This window comes from Tachysurus vachellii, chromosome 1, assembly GCF_030014155.1.
Source record: "Tachysurus vachellii isolate PV-2020 chromosome 1, HZAU_Pvac_v1, whole genome shotgun sequence".
In the NCBI taxonomy this organism is placed as follows: Eukaryota; Metazoa; Chordata; class Actinopteri; order Siluriformes; family Bagridae; genus Tachysurus; species Tachysurus vachellii.
Window position 1 is genome coordinate 31,606,311 of NC_083460.1, and position 19,397 is coordinate 31,625,707.

The window sequence follows — 19,397 nt, forward strand, 5'->3', positions numbered from 1 at the left end:
AAATTAATTATTACCGTTTAAAGCCCCGCCCATTTCAAGACAAGCCCCTTGACAAACCCTACTTCCGGGTTAGGCCCCACCCACTCCGAGTACGGATACAGATACAGATAATTCATATGGTTAACAGATACGGATACAGATACAGATAATGCTGTACTCGCTCATCCCTAATATTAACACTATTGACTGCTTCCATAAACATCTCCTTATTGAAAACCTCACCATATCAGTAATTATATACTGTCTCAGTGAATGAACTGTTACAAAAGAAATGATATAAGAATGAGCACCTTAATGTGATTTGCAGCTGAACTGCTGTCAGAGATGCTGTTATAGAAAATTAATCCAAATCCATATTGAGAATTCAGCACCATTGTGGTATTATTGAATTTTGTAATGGAAGGTATGGAGGAATATTCATAAAAATTCTGTATTTTTACATATTTAAACGCTATGTTTTAAGACCTGAAATGGAGTTCCACATCTGGCTGCCACGCTTTCTCACTGCATCAAAGACTGTAAGACACTGAACACAAAGACGGCTTGTTAACGCCACTCCTTCCAAATGAACAAAGTCTAAGAGTAAATCAGAACAGATCACCCCATGGTTTGAAACCGTCAGATCACCCCAACTCAACTCGGATGTATCAGATCAGCCCAAGTCAGCTCCAATCACTGCATGCTTTAACTCTGAGCAAACTCTGAGCAGCAGGAATCCCAGAACACTCCAAATCTTCCCAATTGTTCTAATCCAGACCATTCAGGATTTCCCTAGTACCTCAGTTTACACCAAATCATCAAAATCTACAGATCCCCCTGATCTGTGGACCCTCAGATCACTTGTGAATAATCTAAAACAAACTCAAGGTCACCCCAAAGATCCCAAGCCTGTAACATACAAACTGATCAGAGCTCATGAAATTGTAGAATACCCTAAATCATGGATTGTCAAACTGGGGGACTGCAGTCTAGACGCAGACCCAGATGTGTATTTTACAGAGCACTTGAAAAATACTGTAGCAGATCCTCTGTTGCAGATTTTCCAATCACATGCATTATGTAAATTATTTAGCTGAAGGCAGCTCGTCAGACCAGAGAACTCTAGAGAGGTTCAGGGTTGCCAGAGTCATGTTTTTTCCCACCAAATTGGGCTAATATGTAAATTATTTAGCTGAAGGCAGCTCATCAGACCACAGACCTCTAGAGATTTCCAGGGTTGAAAGAGGCATGTTTTTTCCCTCCAAATTGGGCTAATTTTGGAATAATGTTTCGGATGGGAAAAGCAAATCCATGGCTGATGTTTTTGGGAAAGTTTAAAAAACAAAGAATTAGAATAAAATCTAAATTCAATTCGATTTCTGCAAACACGGGTTATGGCAGACAAACGGAAAGTAAAGTGCAGATAGCATCAATTGTGTAAAATACTATTTTTTCACATCTACTGTAGATATACTGCAATGTTTGTGAGATGGATAGTATGATTATGTAGTGGGTACCATACCATATCATACCATATTGGTATGATAGGTCATATTGAACTGTCCTGACCAGAAGATGATTAAAAAGGTATATTGCAAATACTGTGAAGCTGGTCACATTGTGACCACATTTCTCATGCAAAGACTGTGAAAAAGAAAATATCTGTGTTTCCTTTTCCTAATGGCTGACCTTCCTGGACTATGTTCAGGTTAGATTTAGTTGGAATCAAAGATTTGCTGAGAACTGGCAACCCTGAAGAGGTCAGTAGAGGAAGTTTTTAACAGAAAACAGAATATTTAAAAGAAGACAAATGGACAGAGATGCACTCCTGTTTTGTTAGAGTTGAAGTTGAAAACAAATGTTTCTCAGATTATAGATCTTGATAGGTAGAAAGCAGGATGTGTTGTCTTGTGGATCTGGATGTATTTTATTCTCCATATACCACAGCAATTTGTCAGCAATTTAAACTTAATAAATAATGACATTTTTTTTTTCATTTATGGTTTTGTTTAAGGTCATTGAATGTTTATGAAACAAGCTAGTTCCCGTTTTCACCTATTTTTATCCCAATCAGAATCCAGAAATGAAACACACATCTGTTCCACAAACACTCAGGAAAAGAAGTTGTATGTGTCGCTGTTGAGGGCGGAATTGTTGCTTAATTTCCTGTCCATGCAAATCTTACTATAACAGGTTTATGTCTCAATCCCTGATGCTGGCATCATTCCTGCATAAATACTTCCTCAGTTTGTCAGCTCAACATCAGGCCCATTTTAGCAGATAGTGCTTTGGATCTACATGGGAGGAATTAGCCTGATGTTGCTTCAGACTTAATGTGGAGAGAGGGTCTCAGTGGTGTACTAAATAAATCTCTGGATTCACTGACTTATAGAAGCTCAGAGTGAATGTTCCTCAGGCTATCAGGCAATTTTAGGGTTTCAATGGTCTTAGCAATGGTCTAGGCTTTGGCAGATAGAAGTTTGTTGCCCTGAGAAATATTTCCTTGGAAGCAAATTAGAATCTAAATTAGATTCTCACTTGCATCCTGTCTGTCTTGGATTCATAACAAAAAAAAAAACTTTATGAGAAATGCATGAAAAACAATAAAATCTCAAGTGCTGTATTAAAAATCCCTTACTCCATTATTGTCTGTTTGTTTGTCTTGCCTTGTATTGTTATAGATGAAAATGCAGCAATCTCTGATCCAGAATTCAGTATGAAATTGTTCATCCAAACCAACATTATACACTAACTGCACACTTTATTAAAGACACCTGCACTTCTACTCATTCATGCTATTAACCAATTGCCTAATCGTGTTGCAGCAAAACAATGTATAAATCATGTGTATATATACAATGCATAAATATGTGTATATGCATAAATCATGTGTATATACATACAGTATATACGTTAATGCTCACAGCAAACTGGTTAAGGTGTTTGGCTATTGATCGGAAGGTCATTGGTTCGAATCCCAGGTCCACCAAGTTGCCACTGCAGGGCCCCTGAGCAAGGCCCTTAACCCTCAATTGCTTAGGTGTATAAACTGAAATAAAAAAATGTAAGTCACTCTGGATAAGAGTGTCTGCTAAATGCTGTAAATGTAAATGTAATAATACTGAATGACAAGACAGTACAGATGAGTGTATTATTGATTCAGTAGATTAAAATGGTTTTACATCTGATGCCTTTTAAGTAATATTTGGTTAGATAAAGCTATAAAAGCTGTAAAATCTGAAAATTGATTTTTTTTAGAACAAATCAAAGCTGTAGGGCAGGAGTCAAGCGACCACAGTGGAACAGTCTGACCTGATGTAAACTCTTTCTGAGACTCAACCAGATCTCCAGAACATGGAAGGCTGCAGACAATTATGTTCTCTGGAGATTTAGAAACACGGCAGAGCAAAACCAGACAAAGGGCGGAAATTAGAGAGTTGTTTTTCATTAAGGAGCATTCACAGACTCGCACTGCACATTTCTTCAATTGCACGAATCACAATGCTCTCATTCAATCACACCTTTCCATTACCATCAATTATCAATGAGAAATAAAAATGAAAATAGCAAAAAAAAAAAAAAAAAATCCTTATAGAATTATGTAATTTTTGTAATTACATTTTATCTAATGACACATTACATGTTTTATTCTTTTATATATACATTATATATACTGTACTGCATTATATATACTGTACTGTATGTGTTTTATACTATAAGTATTACTATATGTATTTATAAGTTTTACTCTAAGTTACTAATACTATGAGTATAAAATCATACATTTACTGTTGTGTTCCATTTTCTTCTCTCTGTAAAATAAAAAAATAAATAAATCTGTCTGTTTTAATTTGTTTATGAGGTATGTCAGCTGTACAAGTCCCTGTGAATGAACTGTTGTTACGGTCGACATGATAATATATTGAGCAGATTAATACAAGCTGTAGTTTACAGCATCACTACTGTCAAAGCTGCTGTTATAGCAAATTAATCAACACTTTCGTCCAATCACAGTCCAGAATTTGAAAGCTGTGGTACAGCCAGTTTGATGTTGTCTCCTAAAGACTTATGCCTCACTGTATCTCTAATGTTATTAATTATAAAAACAAAGTACAAATAGACTGTTTATCGACAACACATGGTACACTAAACTAGTTAAAGTTGTAAAAATGTGGTTGCTCATCAACAGCAAATAATGGTAGATAAGCAAATAATAGCTAAAGCCAAATTTAGCTGCTTAGCATGTTGCTGTAAATATATAAAGACAAAAATTACACTGTAATTACACTCAGTATTAACCAACCACCCAAATTCTACCAAGAAAACAAAGGGTGCTTTGTGTAATGAAACAGCGTCATCATATTATTTTGCCACTCTAAGTTGACAAAGTAGTACTGATTGTGGAATTACAGGTCTTGTCTGTGGATACAGAGCGTGTAATGAGCAGGAGCCTAACGCTGACCTTAAGCGGCCCTTGAGGGAGCTTCACATTAATGAGTCGGTCACCCAGAGCACACTTCCTACTCCTGGCCTGCTGATGTGAATGGGCTCTTTCTTTTCATCAGTCAGTCACACACTTCACTGTGGGAGTTTAATTACTTTCACTCCTTTGCCTTTTCACCAAGCTCACTGTCTGCCAGGCCCACGCTACATATTTCAGACCTGTTGCAATTTGTTTGTGTTTATCGTCGTCTGAACCAACTGCTCACCCTGTGTTCTCTGTGCGTGAGAACAAGTCTGGATTTTTATGAGGCTGATGTTCCTTCACTCCTTTGACACACAAAGGCAGGAATTACATGAATTATCCTGGAAGTGAACACAAAACATTTTATATTGACATACTCAATTGAAATAGTGGTCCATATTTATTCCTATAGGTTTAAGTTGAGTCATTTACCTCTACGGTAAAGTTTTGCTATCATTATGACTGTAACATTTGACTGGCCTCTTTGCTTTTAGTGTTAACATCCTGTTATAGGAAAATGATCATCTATGAAGCAGTGTGATAAAGTAGTGTTACTGTTTCCACTCTGAAGTTACGAGCATATTAATATAAACAAATGGTTTGCAACTGCACTATTGCCAAAGCTGCTGTTATAGAAAATTATTTAAGACCTTGAAAATTCAACAACAATGTTAAAAAAAGTAAAAAACCCAGACAGCATTATAGAAGGCTGATAAGATATAATTTATAGAGATTTTATAGACTTGTACAAGACTGTTGCTTTTTTTATATGGTATAAAAACGAAAAATCATACTATGGTTGTCATAAATAATAGTTAGGGTAAACAAGCAAGCAAACAAACAAATAAATAAATACTACAGTAAACTTTTAGTAATAAGATGCTCACAGAATGCTCCAAGTTAGACACTGTAAACAACAACAATAAAATTTGGTTACCTGGAATTGTTAGTTGGGGTTGACGCTTAAATCAATCCAGTTGGGTTCCTTGTGTAGACAAATCCAATAATAATAGCAACTTAACACCAAGGATGTTTATGGATTATAGATAGAGCTCTGTGTCTGAACATCTGATATGTAAACAGCAGCTGTTTGCCCAGAAGCAGATGAATCATTCACTTTCCCTAAAAGCTTTTCCAGTCCAGGTCCACGGTAAATCCAGAAACTATCCCGGAAACACAGAGCTAATGCTGGAGAACATTTCTGGCGAATGCATCTACATGCATCTCACACACACACACACACACACACACACACACACACACACAGAAGATGTGAAGATGCTGTGATGCTCTACATGTGGTGCCACTGAGGCAAATAAAAAACCCAAGAACTTCAAACAAACAAACAAACAAAAAAAGATTTATATATTTATTTTTATGTTTATTTCCATGAAGTACAACTTTTAGTTTTGAAATCAGCTTTAGGGTTATAACAGTAACTCAGTGATTATTTTTTTTATAGAAGATATTAATGTTGTGTACACTTACTATATCAGTATGTATGAGGTGTGATTTTGAATAATGCAATCCTGCTGTCGAAACTTAAAGGATGTTTCCCTTATTCTATTTTAGATTTTGAAACACTTTCTCGAAAGTAGTGGCTACAATGCTCTCACTTAGGTAATGTTCTTTCACTCTTATTCGTCTCTGTAAGCCTGGGAAGTCAGGAGGCCAACAGCAAGCACTCTTATGCTGACATTCTGGAGATTTCTAAACCTGATGTGATGAAACTGATCTCCTGTACTAATGGACAGTGTGTTGTTTTGTGCACAGAGGAAATAGATGTGAAAGAGTAGTCAGGACGCAGGACACACTCTGTGCACACACCTCTGCTGACTAGTTGAGGCTTGATGCCATTCGAAACTGCAATCGAGACAAGAAATAGACCGTGATCTTAGGGCATATATAGAGGAATCTCTAGCTACTCTAGCTATTTAAATACTTAAAATTTGGTTAAATCATACTTGGATATCCTGTTTGTAATTTTTAATTTTATAGTATGGTGTGTATATGAATATATGAAAGTATGTGAATGGATGAATATCTGACAAATATTCCACAATTAAACTATTGAAGTGTTCATTATCTACAATGAAGTTCATGTTATAAGCAAATAAGGTCATCTTAGCTAAAACCAGATGGCTAGACATATAAAATAGCCTAATAATCTAAAAATAGCCAAGAAATTAGAAAAACAATAAACTCTGAGCTATGAAACACATGAGAATTTCCAAAGAATGCACACCAACTGTGTCTATATACACATTATTGTGACAATAGTGAGACTAACCAAACTGGACATGGCTGGAGAAAACCAGGCAGTAAAACAGGAAACATTCAAATCTTATTATATTAACATTCTTCATTAAAAGTTCATTATACAAAACAATTCCTAAGACGATTTTAAAAAATGAATAACTAAAGATTTCTGGGGAAACTTTATTCAATTTATTTGATTTTGCAGTTTGCATTAGGAAACACACACATCCATAGGCTATATACTATATTAAGATTTATTATCATAATTTAACAGGATGTTCCACATAAATGGATTAAAAATGGGTTTAATTGCTGGTTTGTTTAAATTTTCTCTGAGAAGAAATTTGTGCATTTCTGGACACGGACTCTATTGTCAGTACTTTGTAACAGTCAGAGGTAAAGCTGTAAATTTAGGTTTTCCGACATCTCCAGGAGTTTACACTTTGCTGTTTGTGCCCAAATATTGAAGATGAGTGTGTGATTACACATACTGGTCAAATCTTTAGAGAACTTCATAATCAATTAGCAGCACACATGACCACACCAACTGCCTACACAATGATATGTTTTGCTAAATGCTTTTTGCTTGGTTAATGTTAATGTTACACTTTATTGACTCATATCTTTCTCATCAGTATATTACAGATATATTCATTCATTTATCTATCCATTGTCTACGAAGTAGAATGTTAAAAATGAGCATCTGATAGCATTTATTCACTAATGGGAAGTATCTCACAGTGTAGGAGTTATGTTAAAACTAGTGGAGATCTGTTACACCATATAGCTAGTTCACATACACAAATGACTGAGCTGATGATTTTCCATCCAGAAGGAAAAAAAACGCACAAAGATCTATTTATAACTACTTATTTCCCTCTGGTGGTGAGAACTGGTAGAACTGGTACAACTATGTGGTCCAGCAGTGTTTTAACTTCCAGTTTCCTCCATTATTTCTCATTGTTTAAATCCTGGCAACACTTGGAGCTGATGGTAAGCATTGTTAGGGGATGCGGCAGCCTAGTGGTTAAGGTATGGACTACTGATCAGAAGGTCATGAGTTTGAATCCCAGGTCCACCAAGCTATCAACCCTGAGCAAGGAACTTAACCCTCCATTGTTCAGTTGTATAAATGAACATTTAGGTAATAAGTCTCCAGTTTAAGTGCCTTGTAACAGTCAGAACTTAAACTGTATTTTTAAGTTTATCGACGTGTACAGGATAGATGACAAGCAAGAAGACGTGGAGGAAAAAGAGGATGAAGAAGGAGACAAAGAAGAAGAAGAATTAAAATGAGAGACAGACAAAAATGACAGACTGGTCAAGGACCAACTGTTTATAACTGCTATAATGTACTAAATACTGACTTGTTTCAGGGACAAAGTATGAACCGTTGTTGTTTATGCTGTGGTTTAAGAACAAAATACTTGGTTGCGCAGTCAGAGGAATGACTTATATATAAGTCAATATGTTATATATATATTTTATAAACATATTTCATAATATATTACAGTTGTCAGCAGTACATACAGTCAATACAGAGGTTCACATACAGATACAAACACAAAACAACATGGCTGGATCTATAGTAAGCAGAGCTTCATCACATTTACATTAACATTTATACTTTTCAACACTGTTTACATTTATACAAAAAAAAAAAAAAAGACCCAAATACATTATTCAGACGTTTATTTATATCCACCCTAACAACTTCCTTGTCAGGTGATTTGAAGGGAATATTTCCCAATAGCACGAGGCTGTGTGTAAAAATACAGCCATAGATATCTACACCTAGATGTCACCTTGGATTTCTAAAAATCTTGGAACAGGGGTCTTGTACTTCAAATTTATGGACGATGCCGGACTTCTGTGCTGCGTTTGGCTGTTCAAATGAACGAAATCTAAAAACCAGACAGCAAGGGATTACATTTCACAAGTGAGAATGTGTTTTATGGTATTAAATGTTAGGAAATTATATTTCTGGTTCAGTTGGTTTGTTTTAGTCCTTGGTTAATGACCGCAGCTAATCCATGTTAGTTACCCATTAGTTTGTGACAGTTAGGAAAACAGACAATGTTTGTAGATTCCGAAGCTCTTAATAAGGACATTAAAAATTGACCCATGCTTTTTTTTTTTTTTTTTTGCTTAAAGGTGAAAAGACCCAACTTTATGTATGTTTTGTAAGATTCCCTTATCTGTCAAACATATTTTATTAGATTGTCCTGGACTTAACACAAGCAGAATGTTCTTTTATCAGGTTACTTCACTTAAGGACATATTTAATGACATTATGCCTGAAATGGACTTGGATTTTTTTTTTTATCGTATGTTAATTAAAAATGACATTTGTTTTTATTGTATTTATATGATGTTTGTGTTTTTGTAATTTAATTTTTGCCATGAAAATAGCTTTTGATTGCCGACATGGTATTAAATAAAATAATCTGATTCTGAATCTAAAGCAGAAGTAGGCTCTGAAGACATATTTGGTCTTCGTGATCACATTATTGATACTCAAGATGGCATAGACAACCATCACTTTAGCTTAATGTCACTGGTTGTCTGTAACTTTCATAAGCTGAGACAACACCATGTCGCAAAGGTTCATACTCTGCAACTGCAGAGCAAAAGTGTCAAGAAGAAACTGTGTAAGGTTGTGGTGTTGTTGCAGGGATACTAAATAAACCAATACAAATTAAATGTTAAATGAACATGTATAGTCACACCATTGTAGCAGTGTTGCATACAGTAGGCTATAAGGTAAGTAGTGATTGTTCATTTGAATACTCAAGTGGAAGAATGTAACTAATAAACAGACCTACTAGCACTATGCATTATATTGTGAAAAAGCAGATTATCTTAATATCAAAACATTCAATTTTCTCTGGACTCAATGATAAATACATGTCTGACCGTTGGAACGAACCAAAAAAAAACCTAGAAAATCGCATCCATGACAATTTATGGTGATTTTATTTCCGTTAGCCCTTTGCCTACATTGACGCTGATGCATTAAAGCGGAGGGGGTCCCCTGTTCCAAGATGGCGGCTCTATTGACGCATTCGTTCCAATGAACTGCCGTAGCCAAGGCGACATCTAGGTGTAGATATCTATGAACTACAGCAACTCAGTATTGGAGCTCAGTTTAGGTGTCCAGAGAAATTGCCAGAATACAAATCCGGGGTCCTTTAGGCAGATCGTATAGCGCTGGATCCGAGAGCTGTCACTTGGTTACGGATTCATTCATTGTTCTTGGTTTCTCCTGCAGCGGATTTTTTAGGATTCTATCGTCATGTTTGAGGAGGCCAGCGAGGTGTTTGACAACATGTTAAAATCGTCCTTTCCGCTGACGATTATCGTGTTTTTGCCTGCAGTGTTGATCCTGGTGTCTCCGCTCCCAGCTGAAGCGGCGCATGAGTTCACAGTGTACCGCATGCAGCAGTATGACCTACAGGGACAGAACTACGGTACACACCTTCTGTTAGCACTCTAGACCGCTTTAATATTCACCAAACGCTTTAAAAAGGATCAGGAAAGCGAACGTGATCGGTTTGTTCAGCGTGTGTGGGGGTCGTTAGCTTGTAAATACACTTCACACAAGTCAGCTTGTCATTTAAATGCTAGTTATGCTAGCAAGTAGCTGGTAGCTGACTAGCATCGGGACCGTTTCGTTTAAAATCAACCCGCATGTGACTTATAAACGGAAAAGGCATTGAGTTGACGTTGTCCTTGTAATGTTATAGACGTACACTTATATTTATATACAACTACAGAGTGATACAGTGCAGTCAGACACACGATTATTGGCACATTTCAACTGACCATGCAACCTTAACTCTTTTAGTTTCATTCAGAAACTATTTTGTTTATTAAAAATATATTGACGAAATTTACGCTTATTTAACATTTAAAATACTTACAAACAAATTGCAATCAGTTTCCAAAACATCTATGTTTTGTATATTGCACATTTGTATTTAACACAGAATTTTCTAATATATTCAGTTTGAACACGTTTATATTTACATTTCCAGCATTTAGCAGACACCCTTATATCCAGAGCGACTTACATTATCTCATGTTTATACAACTGAGCAATTGAGGGTTAAGGGCCTTGCTCAGGGGCCCAACAGTGGCAGCTTGGTGGACCTGGGATCGAACTCACAACCTTCTGATTGGCCTGACACCTTAACCACTAGGCTACCCCACACGCCCCAATACAGAAACCGAGGACACACTGGGGATCTTTGGAACATATTATGAATTTAGTCATGGCTAAGAATATTTTAACTCAAAACCTGGTTGCCTGGACCAGAAGGTTAACACACTGTCTTAAATGGATAGTTTAAAAGATAAAGACCCCAAACATGCATCTGAATCATTTCAATGGTTGCAGCAAAGCTCTGTGTCTGGATTTGAACCCTGTAGAAACCCTGTTATTAGTTGGTGTTGTCTGTCTGACGTGGCTTTGCACTGTGTTTGCAGGATCAAGGAATGCGATTTTGAACACTGAAGCGCGTACGGTGGAGGCAGAGGTGCTAAGCCGTCGCTGTGTGATGATGCGACTAGCTGATTTCTCCTACGAGAAATACCAGAAGGCTCTCCGACAGTCTGCTGGGGCTGTCGTCATCATCCTCCCCAAAAACATGTCCACAATGCCTCAGGACATTGTGCAAGTAAGAGCTTAAAATTGACTCTACATCATTTGTCTTTAGAGATAACGAGTAATGTTTTTTTTTTTTGTTTGTTTGTTTTTTATGATTTGTTTGTGTGTGTTTGTTTTTCCCGTAGCAGTTCATGGAGCTGGAGCCGGAACTGATGGCCACAGAGACCATTGTTCCTGTTTACTTTGCTCTGGAGGATGATGAGCTATTGTCTATTTACACCCAGACGCAGGTGTCCTCTGCCTCACAGGGCTCCTCCTCCGCAGCTGAAGGTATGTTGTTACACAGCCAGTTTGCTGCACCACTGGATTCTGATTTGTCAGAAGGTGTTGATTCATTTTCTGTGACAGCTCTAACAGTAGTGCACCTGCACTTCAATTCTTCATTCTTTTTCCTCCTCATCTTCTTGCTTCTTCTTGTTTTATTTTTTTTTTGTTTCTTTTTAACTTTGAATTTTTTTTCTTCTCATCCTCTTCATATTTATGTATCCCTGCTTTCTGTTCTTATTTCTCCTGCTCCATTTTCTGTCTCCCTCATTTTACTTTCCTTTTAAGGTTATAGGTTCTAAAGTTTGGTCTTTGTTTGGTCTCTGGTGTAAATCTTAATGATATTTGTTTTTCTTGTCTCCAGTGCTGCTACACTCTGCCACTGCAAATGGATTCCAGATGGTGACGAGTGGAGCTCAGAGTAAAGCTGTGAGTGACTGGGCCATCACTAGCCTTGAGGTGAGCGTTCTTCTTCAACTCGATACGGGAGCAGATGGTTGGAAATTAGCTCTTACTCCTTAATCTTAGAGCTTTTTCTGGGGCCACTAATATCCTTTTGACTCAATATTGGGCTAGCCTTGTTTGATATGTTCAATAATAAGTTGATCATATGTCATCATAATAATGCTTGTCTTAACGGTGTTGATGGTTTCAGGGTAAATTAGCAGGAGCTGGAGGAGATGATCTGCCCACCATCGTTTTTGTGGCTCACTATGACTCTTTTGGCGTGGCTCCGGTACTTTTTTTTTATTTACTTTTTTTGGCATCATTAATTAGCTGCTGGTTTATTAAACAGCTTTAGTCCCATTAAAAAAAAGAGTTGAGGTGTGAAATAAAAAGTGTGTAATAACAAGATGCTAACTGTCAGCAAATCCAGTCATATTACATGTTACGTGTTATTTTGAAATGAAATTTGGGCACTTTATTATCGTCAAATATACATTACAGCAAGTGAACTACTTTTCTTCGCATATCCCAACTGAGGAGGTTGGGGTCAGAGTGCAGGGGCAGCTATGATACAGCACCCTTGGAGCAGGGAGGGTTAAGGGCTTTGTTCAATTGCCCAAACGTATCAGCTTTTCAGAGCTAGGGCTTAACCCCTGACCTTCGGATAAACAACCCAGAGCCTTGAGCCACCACTGCACCTGCCACTGTTGATCTTTCTAAATGACATTACATTTGATTTATTCGTATTTGATATATCATATATCATATTTCATAAATGAATCATGTAACGTTCACACTGACATCAGCACTATCCTGTGCCATCCAGGATTTATTTTATAAATAAAGTAATAAATAAAGTAAAGTAAAAGTTTTCATGTCTACTGAAAAGACCAGAGCAGCAGGCAGGTGTTTAACCATGAGGCAAAAACTGGTTGTCATACACATAACGCTTGTTTTCTTCTTATTGTGTGTGTCTGCATGTGTGATGTTAGTGGTTGTCATACGGCGCCGACTCCAACGGCAGTGGTGTGGCTGTGCTCCTGGAGCTGGCTCGACTCTTCTCTAGACTCTACTCTCACAAACGGACTCATGCTGGGTAGAAAAATCCACTCGATCAGTGTCCTGTATTTTAGGAAATAAAATACACTTTGAAATATTCTTTCAGATTCTCATGTGTAAGCTAGTGTTCTTGTTCCTGTAGGTATAACCTGCTGTTTTTCCTGTCTGGAGGAGGGAAATTTAACTATCAGGGCACTAAACGGTGGTTAGAGGATAATTTAGACCACACAGGTGTGCACATATGCTTTATATATAAGGAGTAAAACACTCCTTATTTTCTAGCAGATTTTTGTTTCGGTCTTTTACAGAGGATTGGTCAGTGACTGTGTAACGCCATGTTAAATTGGTTTATTAATTTTATACTACAGCAATTTAGCAATTATTGCATAATATTTTTATTTATTAAAGAATGACACATAGCACATCTTATCTATTTAGAATTATGTCTAATATTGTGGAATGTACTTTTTTAATTCCTTTGTTAGAGTCCAGTCTATTGCAGGATAACGTGGCGTTCGTCTTGTGTTTGGACACGCTGGGGAATGGGGACAATCTTTACCTACATGTGTCTAAACCTCCTAAAGAAGGCACACCTCAGCACGCTGTACTCCGAGAGCTGCAAACGGTAACATACACACACACACACAGCTGGACTGCATAAGTTAATTGAAATTCTGGAATTACTTGTTGGTACTTTTGAGATTTATTTTTTGCACTGTGATGTCTGTTGCCCATTTTTATAGATAAAATTCAATGTCAGGATACATTAGTTTTGTATCTCTATTCAAAACTAAAGACCATAGGCTAAACTAAAACAATGTCATCATCATCTTCAGTGAGATCCAAGCTGATTGCCATTTTTGCTTTGTTCTCCTGTCAGGTTATATCTCAGCAGTACCCGGAGCTGAAGTTTTCCATGGTTCATAAGAAGATCAACCTGGCTGATGACAGCCTGGCGTGGGAGCACGAGCGCTTCGGGATCCGCCGACTTCCTGCCTTCACGCTCTCGCATCTGGAGAGCCACCGCAGCTCCACGCGCAACTCTATCATGGACTTAAGGTCAGTGATGGCCGCTTTGTCACCCCGTCGATCCATCTGTTTCCTTGTGTAATGAGGTAATGTGAGGTGTTTGTGTGTTTAGGACTCATGTGGACCTGACGAAGCTCAGAAGGAACACTAAACTGATTGCAGAGTCTTTAGCACGAGTCATTTATAACCTGACTGAGAAGGTGAGGAAGCTTTTGACTATAACTCTGTATTCCTATTTAATACTCGTACTGTCTATATGGTCTCGCATTGTCTGTATTGTCTTGTGTAGTCTGTTTTGTCTTGTCTTGTCTGTTTTCGTCTCGTATAGTCCAAGCTAAATGTATAGTGATATTTATGTCTGTACTTTTGAGAGTCACAAACAGCTGGAACCAAATTCCTTGTGTGTGTCAACACACTTGGCCAATAAACCTGATTCTGATTCTCATATTACAGCAGGTATATCACTGGAGTTTGCTTGTCATTAGAAATGCTAAAGGCTAGTTATCTGATTTTAATCTGATGATTATTTAATATAGAGAATACATGGATTCCAAATAACACCTAACTCACACTGCAGTCATTTTTCAGTGGATTTTGTATATGATTTGCATCAAATAAGGAATAAAACACAAGCAATGCCAGAAAAGTTACAGTTTTACTTCTGACTCCTTCCATAAATGTTAAATATACTTCACCATATCAAGATTTTTTTTTTCAATCTGTTTGTAAAGCGCATACATCGTACATGCCCTTTAAATGAGGCGTTACTATAGAAACCATAATATATTAGACTAAGAGCATGAATGTTAATTTGTGATTTGTAGCTGTACTGTTGTTAGGGCTGCTGTTATAGAAAATCGGGCATCAACATCATCTAATCTGTCAGAATCAACAGAGCTGTGATGTATGTAATGCATATTACCGTCAGTGTTTTTATCAGTAATTTCTATCAGATTGTGTGGATGCAGGTAAAGTAAAGTGAACACTGGACTAACAGCATCATTTAAATCCCACAGGGCACTAATGGAGATCTGGAGATCTTCACAGAGCAGATGGTAAGTGCACGATTCATGACTCATCTCTTCTCACTGCTAGCATCCAGAGTCTGTTTTTGCAACTCGATGAACTTGTTTCAAGACACAGCATTAAAAGTAATAACCTGCTAAAAGAATCTGGGTTCTAGTTCTTACTTATTTTCCATCAGCATGAAAGTGGTTGATGACTGTTGTTGAAGTGGTTTTGCATTTAGTCATCAATAAGAGTCATAACAAGAAGAATAAAATTCCTTGTGAACTTTATAAAAATATAAATTAAGCCGTGTTTTAGCCCATGTGTAACTTATTTGTGCTTCAGTTTTACACAATTATTTAAAGCTTACTAGTTCTTAAAGGAATAATTATCAGATGGATATCGACTTCAGTAACAGAAAAGAAAATGTTATCTTTAATGGTGCCATTGTTAGTTAATAAGAAATAAATAGATTTCAGAAAAAGTGCAAGCCCTAAATGCTCAGTTCTAGGCACAAGGAAAACAAAAAGTTTTTAACCCAGATTAAAAAATCATTCGGTTTTGAGCACATTTGAGATTTTCAGACTGTGTGTTCTAGTTGTGTGTAGTATAAAAGCTAAACACTGTAAGTCTTAAAGAATGGCAAGATTTTAGACTTGGTCTTGCTGAAGAACAGTACTTTGAGATACGACGGGCTAGCAGCACTTGTCGGTTGATGATTGATTTTTTACATATTGTGAGCCCACACACACGCACACACACACATACATATATGCATGCTCACACACGTTCACACACATGCGCACCCACACAGGTCCATCACAAAGTACTGTTCTCAAGCACCAGCAGAAACAAAAATGGAACTGCTCATTTCCATCAGCTCTTGTTCTTATATCAGTCTTCTGCAAAGTACATGTGGATTAATTTTTTTTTAATGTCAAATTTAATAGCTGAGGAAATTCCAGTGATAGAGCACAGTAATTCAGACAGCTACTTTTAACTCCCCAGCACACACTATGTATTTACGTTATTACAGCAGGCAGCTGGAAAACATTCTGGTTCACCACAACACATCACACATGCTGTAATTAGCAGGTGCAGGAGGATCAGCTACTCTCTCTGGTTGACTGGTTAAGCACTCAGCCACGAGCTGCCCAACTGGTGGATAAAGACGGCAGTGTGGTCAGTACCCTGGAGTATTACCTCAGCCGCTACCTCAAAGACGTCAAGAGGCATTTCATCAAAGCCGACAAGCGGTATGTTTAACACAAGCATCTCCTCATGATGCCCCATAGTCTTGTTTATCTTCCATTCACTCATGCAAAACTTTACATTATCTACATTATATTTTCTAAAACATTTTCTCCTAGGGATCCTGAGTTTGTCTTCTACGATCAGCTTAAACAGACGATGAATGCATACAGGTGAATATCGAACACCAAAGACGTGTGTGTGGAAGGTCTCGATGTTATTTTTAGTCAGTGCATCATAATGTTTCTTTCACTACACAAGTAAAAAAAAATGTTTATTACCTGATTAATAAGTAAGTGGTAGCTATTATGGCTGCTTCATGAAAGCTACATTGTCTATACATATTTATTGCAAGTTAAAGGATGTGATTTATTTTCAATTTTTAATTTGGAATGGTAAATTGGAACTAATTACAAGTAGGAACAAAAGTTGAACTTGGGGAACTAAAGAAACTTCGGACCACATGCCTCATAGAATTGGTTCCAGGAATCGTTCAAGACAATCGCTTCGATTAGTCTCTTTACAGCATTATTGCTAATTTGCATAGAATTCAGATATTTTATAAAATGCTTGTATGTTTTTTTCTTGTTTGCCAGTATAAAGTAAGGGTTATGATTACTGTATTTCTTTAGGTAATATTGTCCACATGTTCAGATGTTAGTTACAAGTCAAACAGTTTGAAAAATTGTTCCCTTCGCCTAATACAAATTGTCCACGTTAATGACTGTGTAAGTGTTTGTATGGCTGTAATTAATATATCGCACCTTCTTCTTTCCAAAATAATTTTAAGAGTAAAACCAGCCATTTTTGACCTTCTGCTGGCATTGTGCATCGCTGCATATCTCGGCATCGTGTACTTGGCTGTCCAGGTGAGTGGAAATACAATGCAATCGCAAAGTTGATCACTAACGTCGTGTCGTGAAGCATGTTATTCTCTTATACCACAAGACAATTCATAAAAGAACAGCAAATACTTTTTATTTGCTTAGTTACAGAGGTTATTAAGGTCTTTTTTTGCATCTGATATACAAGTTCCTGTAAATTAGCTTTTTATTACGACAGTGATAATGTATTAGAATGAGCTCATTAAATATATATATAGAGTTGTGCCTCAGTCAGTGCTGCTATGTTAGAAATTTGAGATTTATTGTAATAGATCAATGAGTGAACTGTTTTTTTCCTATAAAGAAGCCGCTTAATTGAGGTTTTTTCCCAATGCACTCGTATGTCTAAATGTTGAGAGCCAATCAGATCACAACCTTCAAATGTTCGGAAGCTTGTGTCCAGAGACAAGTGCAAAATGTTTCAAGATACTATAATGAACTGCATTATGAGTAACAGTGTGTGAACATGAAAATGGATGGTGTTGAGATATTGTTTGAACAGTGCTGTTTGGGACACTTAAATACTGTTCTAATCTTCTTGCACTTTTTTCTTTGCAGCATTTTGGTATTTTGTACAGTGTCCTTCGGCGGGTCACAGCATCCCGAGTCAAGCAGCATTAACACCGCTCTCTTCATCCCTGCAATATGAGAGACTCCTGCAGTCCCACAATGGAGCCAAGAGTGTGATTGTTTTTTTTCCTCTCTGACATGTTTCTTTTCTTCTCTTTTTCTTGGGAAATGAATCATGTTTCTTGTCACGTTTCAAGTGTTTGCATTTGCCTGCTTGTCCTCGTCAGTTCAGGGACAGCTTTTTTTTTTTAATTAATACAAAAGATTCTCTCTTACACTGCCTCACTCTCCTTTGCCTCAGTCTGAAGCTAGTGAGATCTCTGCCAAGCAACAGTGTCGTCGTCTTCTCAGGCAGCTAAAGTCAAAATGGGCCAAATTGCAGCTGAAGCTAGACTGAGAAAGCTGGTCAGTTTGGAAAGTGTGCAGATGTGACTCATGTCAGTCCAGATTTTTTTTTTAGCATTAGTTAGTACAGATTAATAGATATGTTCCTCCTCACACATCCTGATTTTGCTGAGTGACGAGCTCCACCCTTATTGACCAAGGGACACGTAGGTTCAATTTAATCAAGGAAAAATGCAAACTTGGTCATGGGATTGTTTTTCTTTCAACCACAACTGTCAAACATTTACGGCGATTCTCTTTTTACATTAGTTCCACATGCACCTTCTACATGTTTAGTTTTCAGTACATCAGTTTTACATGTTTAAACAAAAATCCAAAATAGCCGCCTTGAATAGTTTAGTTAAAAGTAATTGTTGTTTTTCCTTTCACTAGTAGACAGTTTGTATGTACAACACTAATATCATTAAAAAAAACAAGTTGGTTAATATACTTTCTAAAATACTAAAAAAAAAAAGTCAGAAAAACAACTGAGTTGTGGTCACATGGATGGTTTTATAGATGTTCTCTAGCAACCAGTGTAATGTAAGAATGATGGTTTATAGTGCACACAAACAAAAGTGGCTTGGATTAATCTAGACAACTCTCTAAGATAATGTTTTGTAAATATGTGTGATGAAGCTTCTGCAAATTGCTGGTTTGATTTAATCTAGGCTCTGCCCTTGTTAACTGTCACTCAGCAAAATTATCCATCCGTCTTGTAGGGTAAAACCAGAATATTAAGTTGTGTGATATTAAAGAACCAGAGTATTAATTTCTTCATTAATAACTTCCATCAAATTTCTGACATTCACCTCTTTGGATAGCCATAACAGTCTGCTGAACGACACAAACACGAAATATACCTCGTCCTTCCTTTCCTTTTTTCTACTCCTTGCCGGAGACACTCTTTCACATCCTTCAGTGAGAGCGGGACACTATTTCCCCCTGCTTCAGGTCTTTCTGCTGTTATTTATGGAAGCAGATGAAGCTTCACCTTGCACTGATTTTACACGGTTTCCTTTGTTTTGCTGGCTGTGTGAGAACCTGTGTACAAAAACTTGGATTCTTGCAGCAAAATAAAAATAAAGATTGAAGACAGGTCGAGGAATAAAGGGTTTTGTTCAAATAT

At 37.1% G+C, this 19,397-nt stretch overlaps 1 protein-coding gene across 3 annotated transcripts; it reads left to right on the plus strand.

The window, feature by feature from the left end:
- The first annotated feature begins 9,865 nt into the window (after positions 1–9,865).
- Positions 9,866–19,396, plus strand: ncln (nicalin). 3 transcript variants are annotated; one of them, XM_060883328.1, is made up of 15 exons: positions 9,866–10,173; positions 11,192–11,382; positions 11,498–11,642; positions 12,001–12,095; positions 12,292–12,372; positions 13,076–13,179; positions 13,285–13,373; positions 13,628–13,767; positions 14,023–14,201; positions 14,284–14,371; positions 15,188–15,226; positions 16,275–16,435; positions 16,550–16,603; positions 17,221–17,299; positions 17,873–19,396. In XM_060883328.1, the coding sequence occupies exons 1-15, from the start codon at positions 9,999–10,001 to the stop codon at positions 17,933–17,935; spliced, it is 1,683 nt and encodes a 560-aa protein (XP_060739311.1). In that variant the 5' UTR covers positions 9,866–9,998; the 3' UTR covers positions 17,936–19,396. The 3 variants fall into 3 exon arrangements, with proteins under 3 accessions (XP_060739311.1, XP_060739319.1, XP_060739301.1); XM_060883336.1 differs by having other exon boundaries at positions 11,501–11,642; positions 16,272–16,435; XM_060883318.1 differs by having other exon boundaries at positions 9,867–10,173; positions 16,272–16,435.
- The last annotated feature ends 1 nt before the right edge of the window (position 19,397 follows it).

Excerpts from the sequence above, each read along its gene's own strand:
- ncln (XM_060883318.1), top strand. The coding sequence starts at position 9,999 with ATGTTTGAGGAGGCCAGCGAGGTGTTTGACAACATGTTAAAATCGTCC. Across the intron at positions 13,180-13,284 it reads CACAAACGGACTCATGCTGG|GTATAACCTGCTGTTTTTCC; the intron begins GTAGAAAAATCC and ends TTGTTCCTGTAG. Across the intron at positions 13,768-14,022 it reads TACTCCGAGAGCTGCAAACG|GTTATATCTCAGCAGTACCC; the intron begins GTAACATACACA and ends TTCTCCTGTCAG.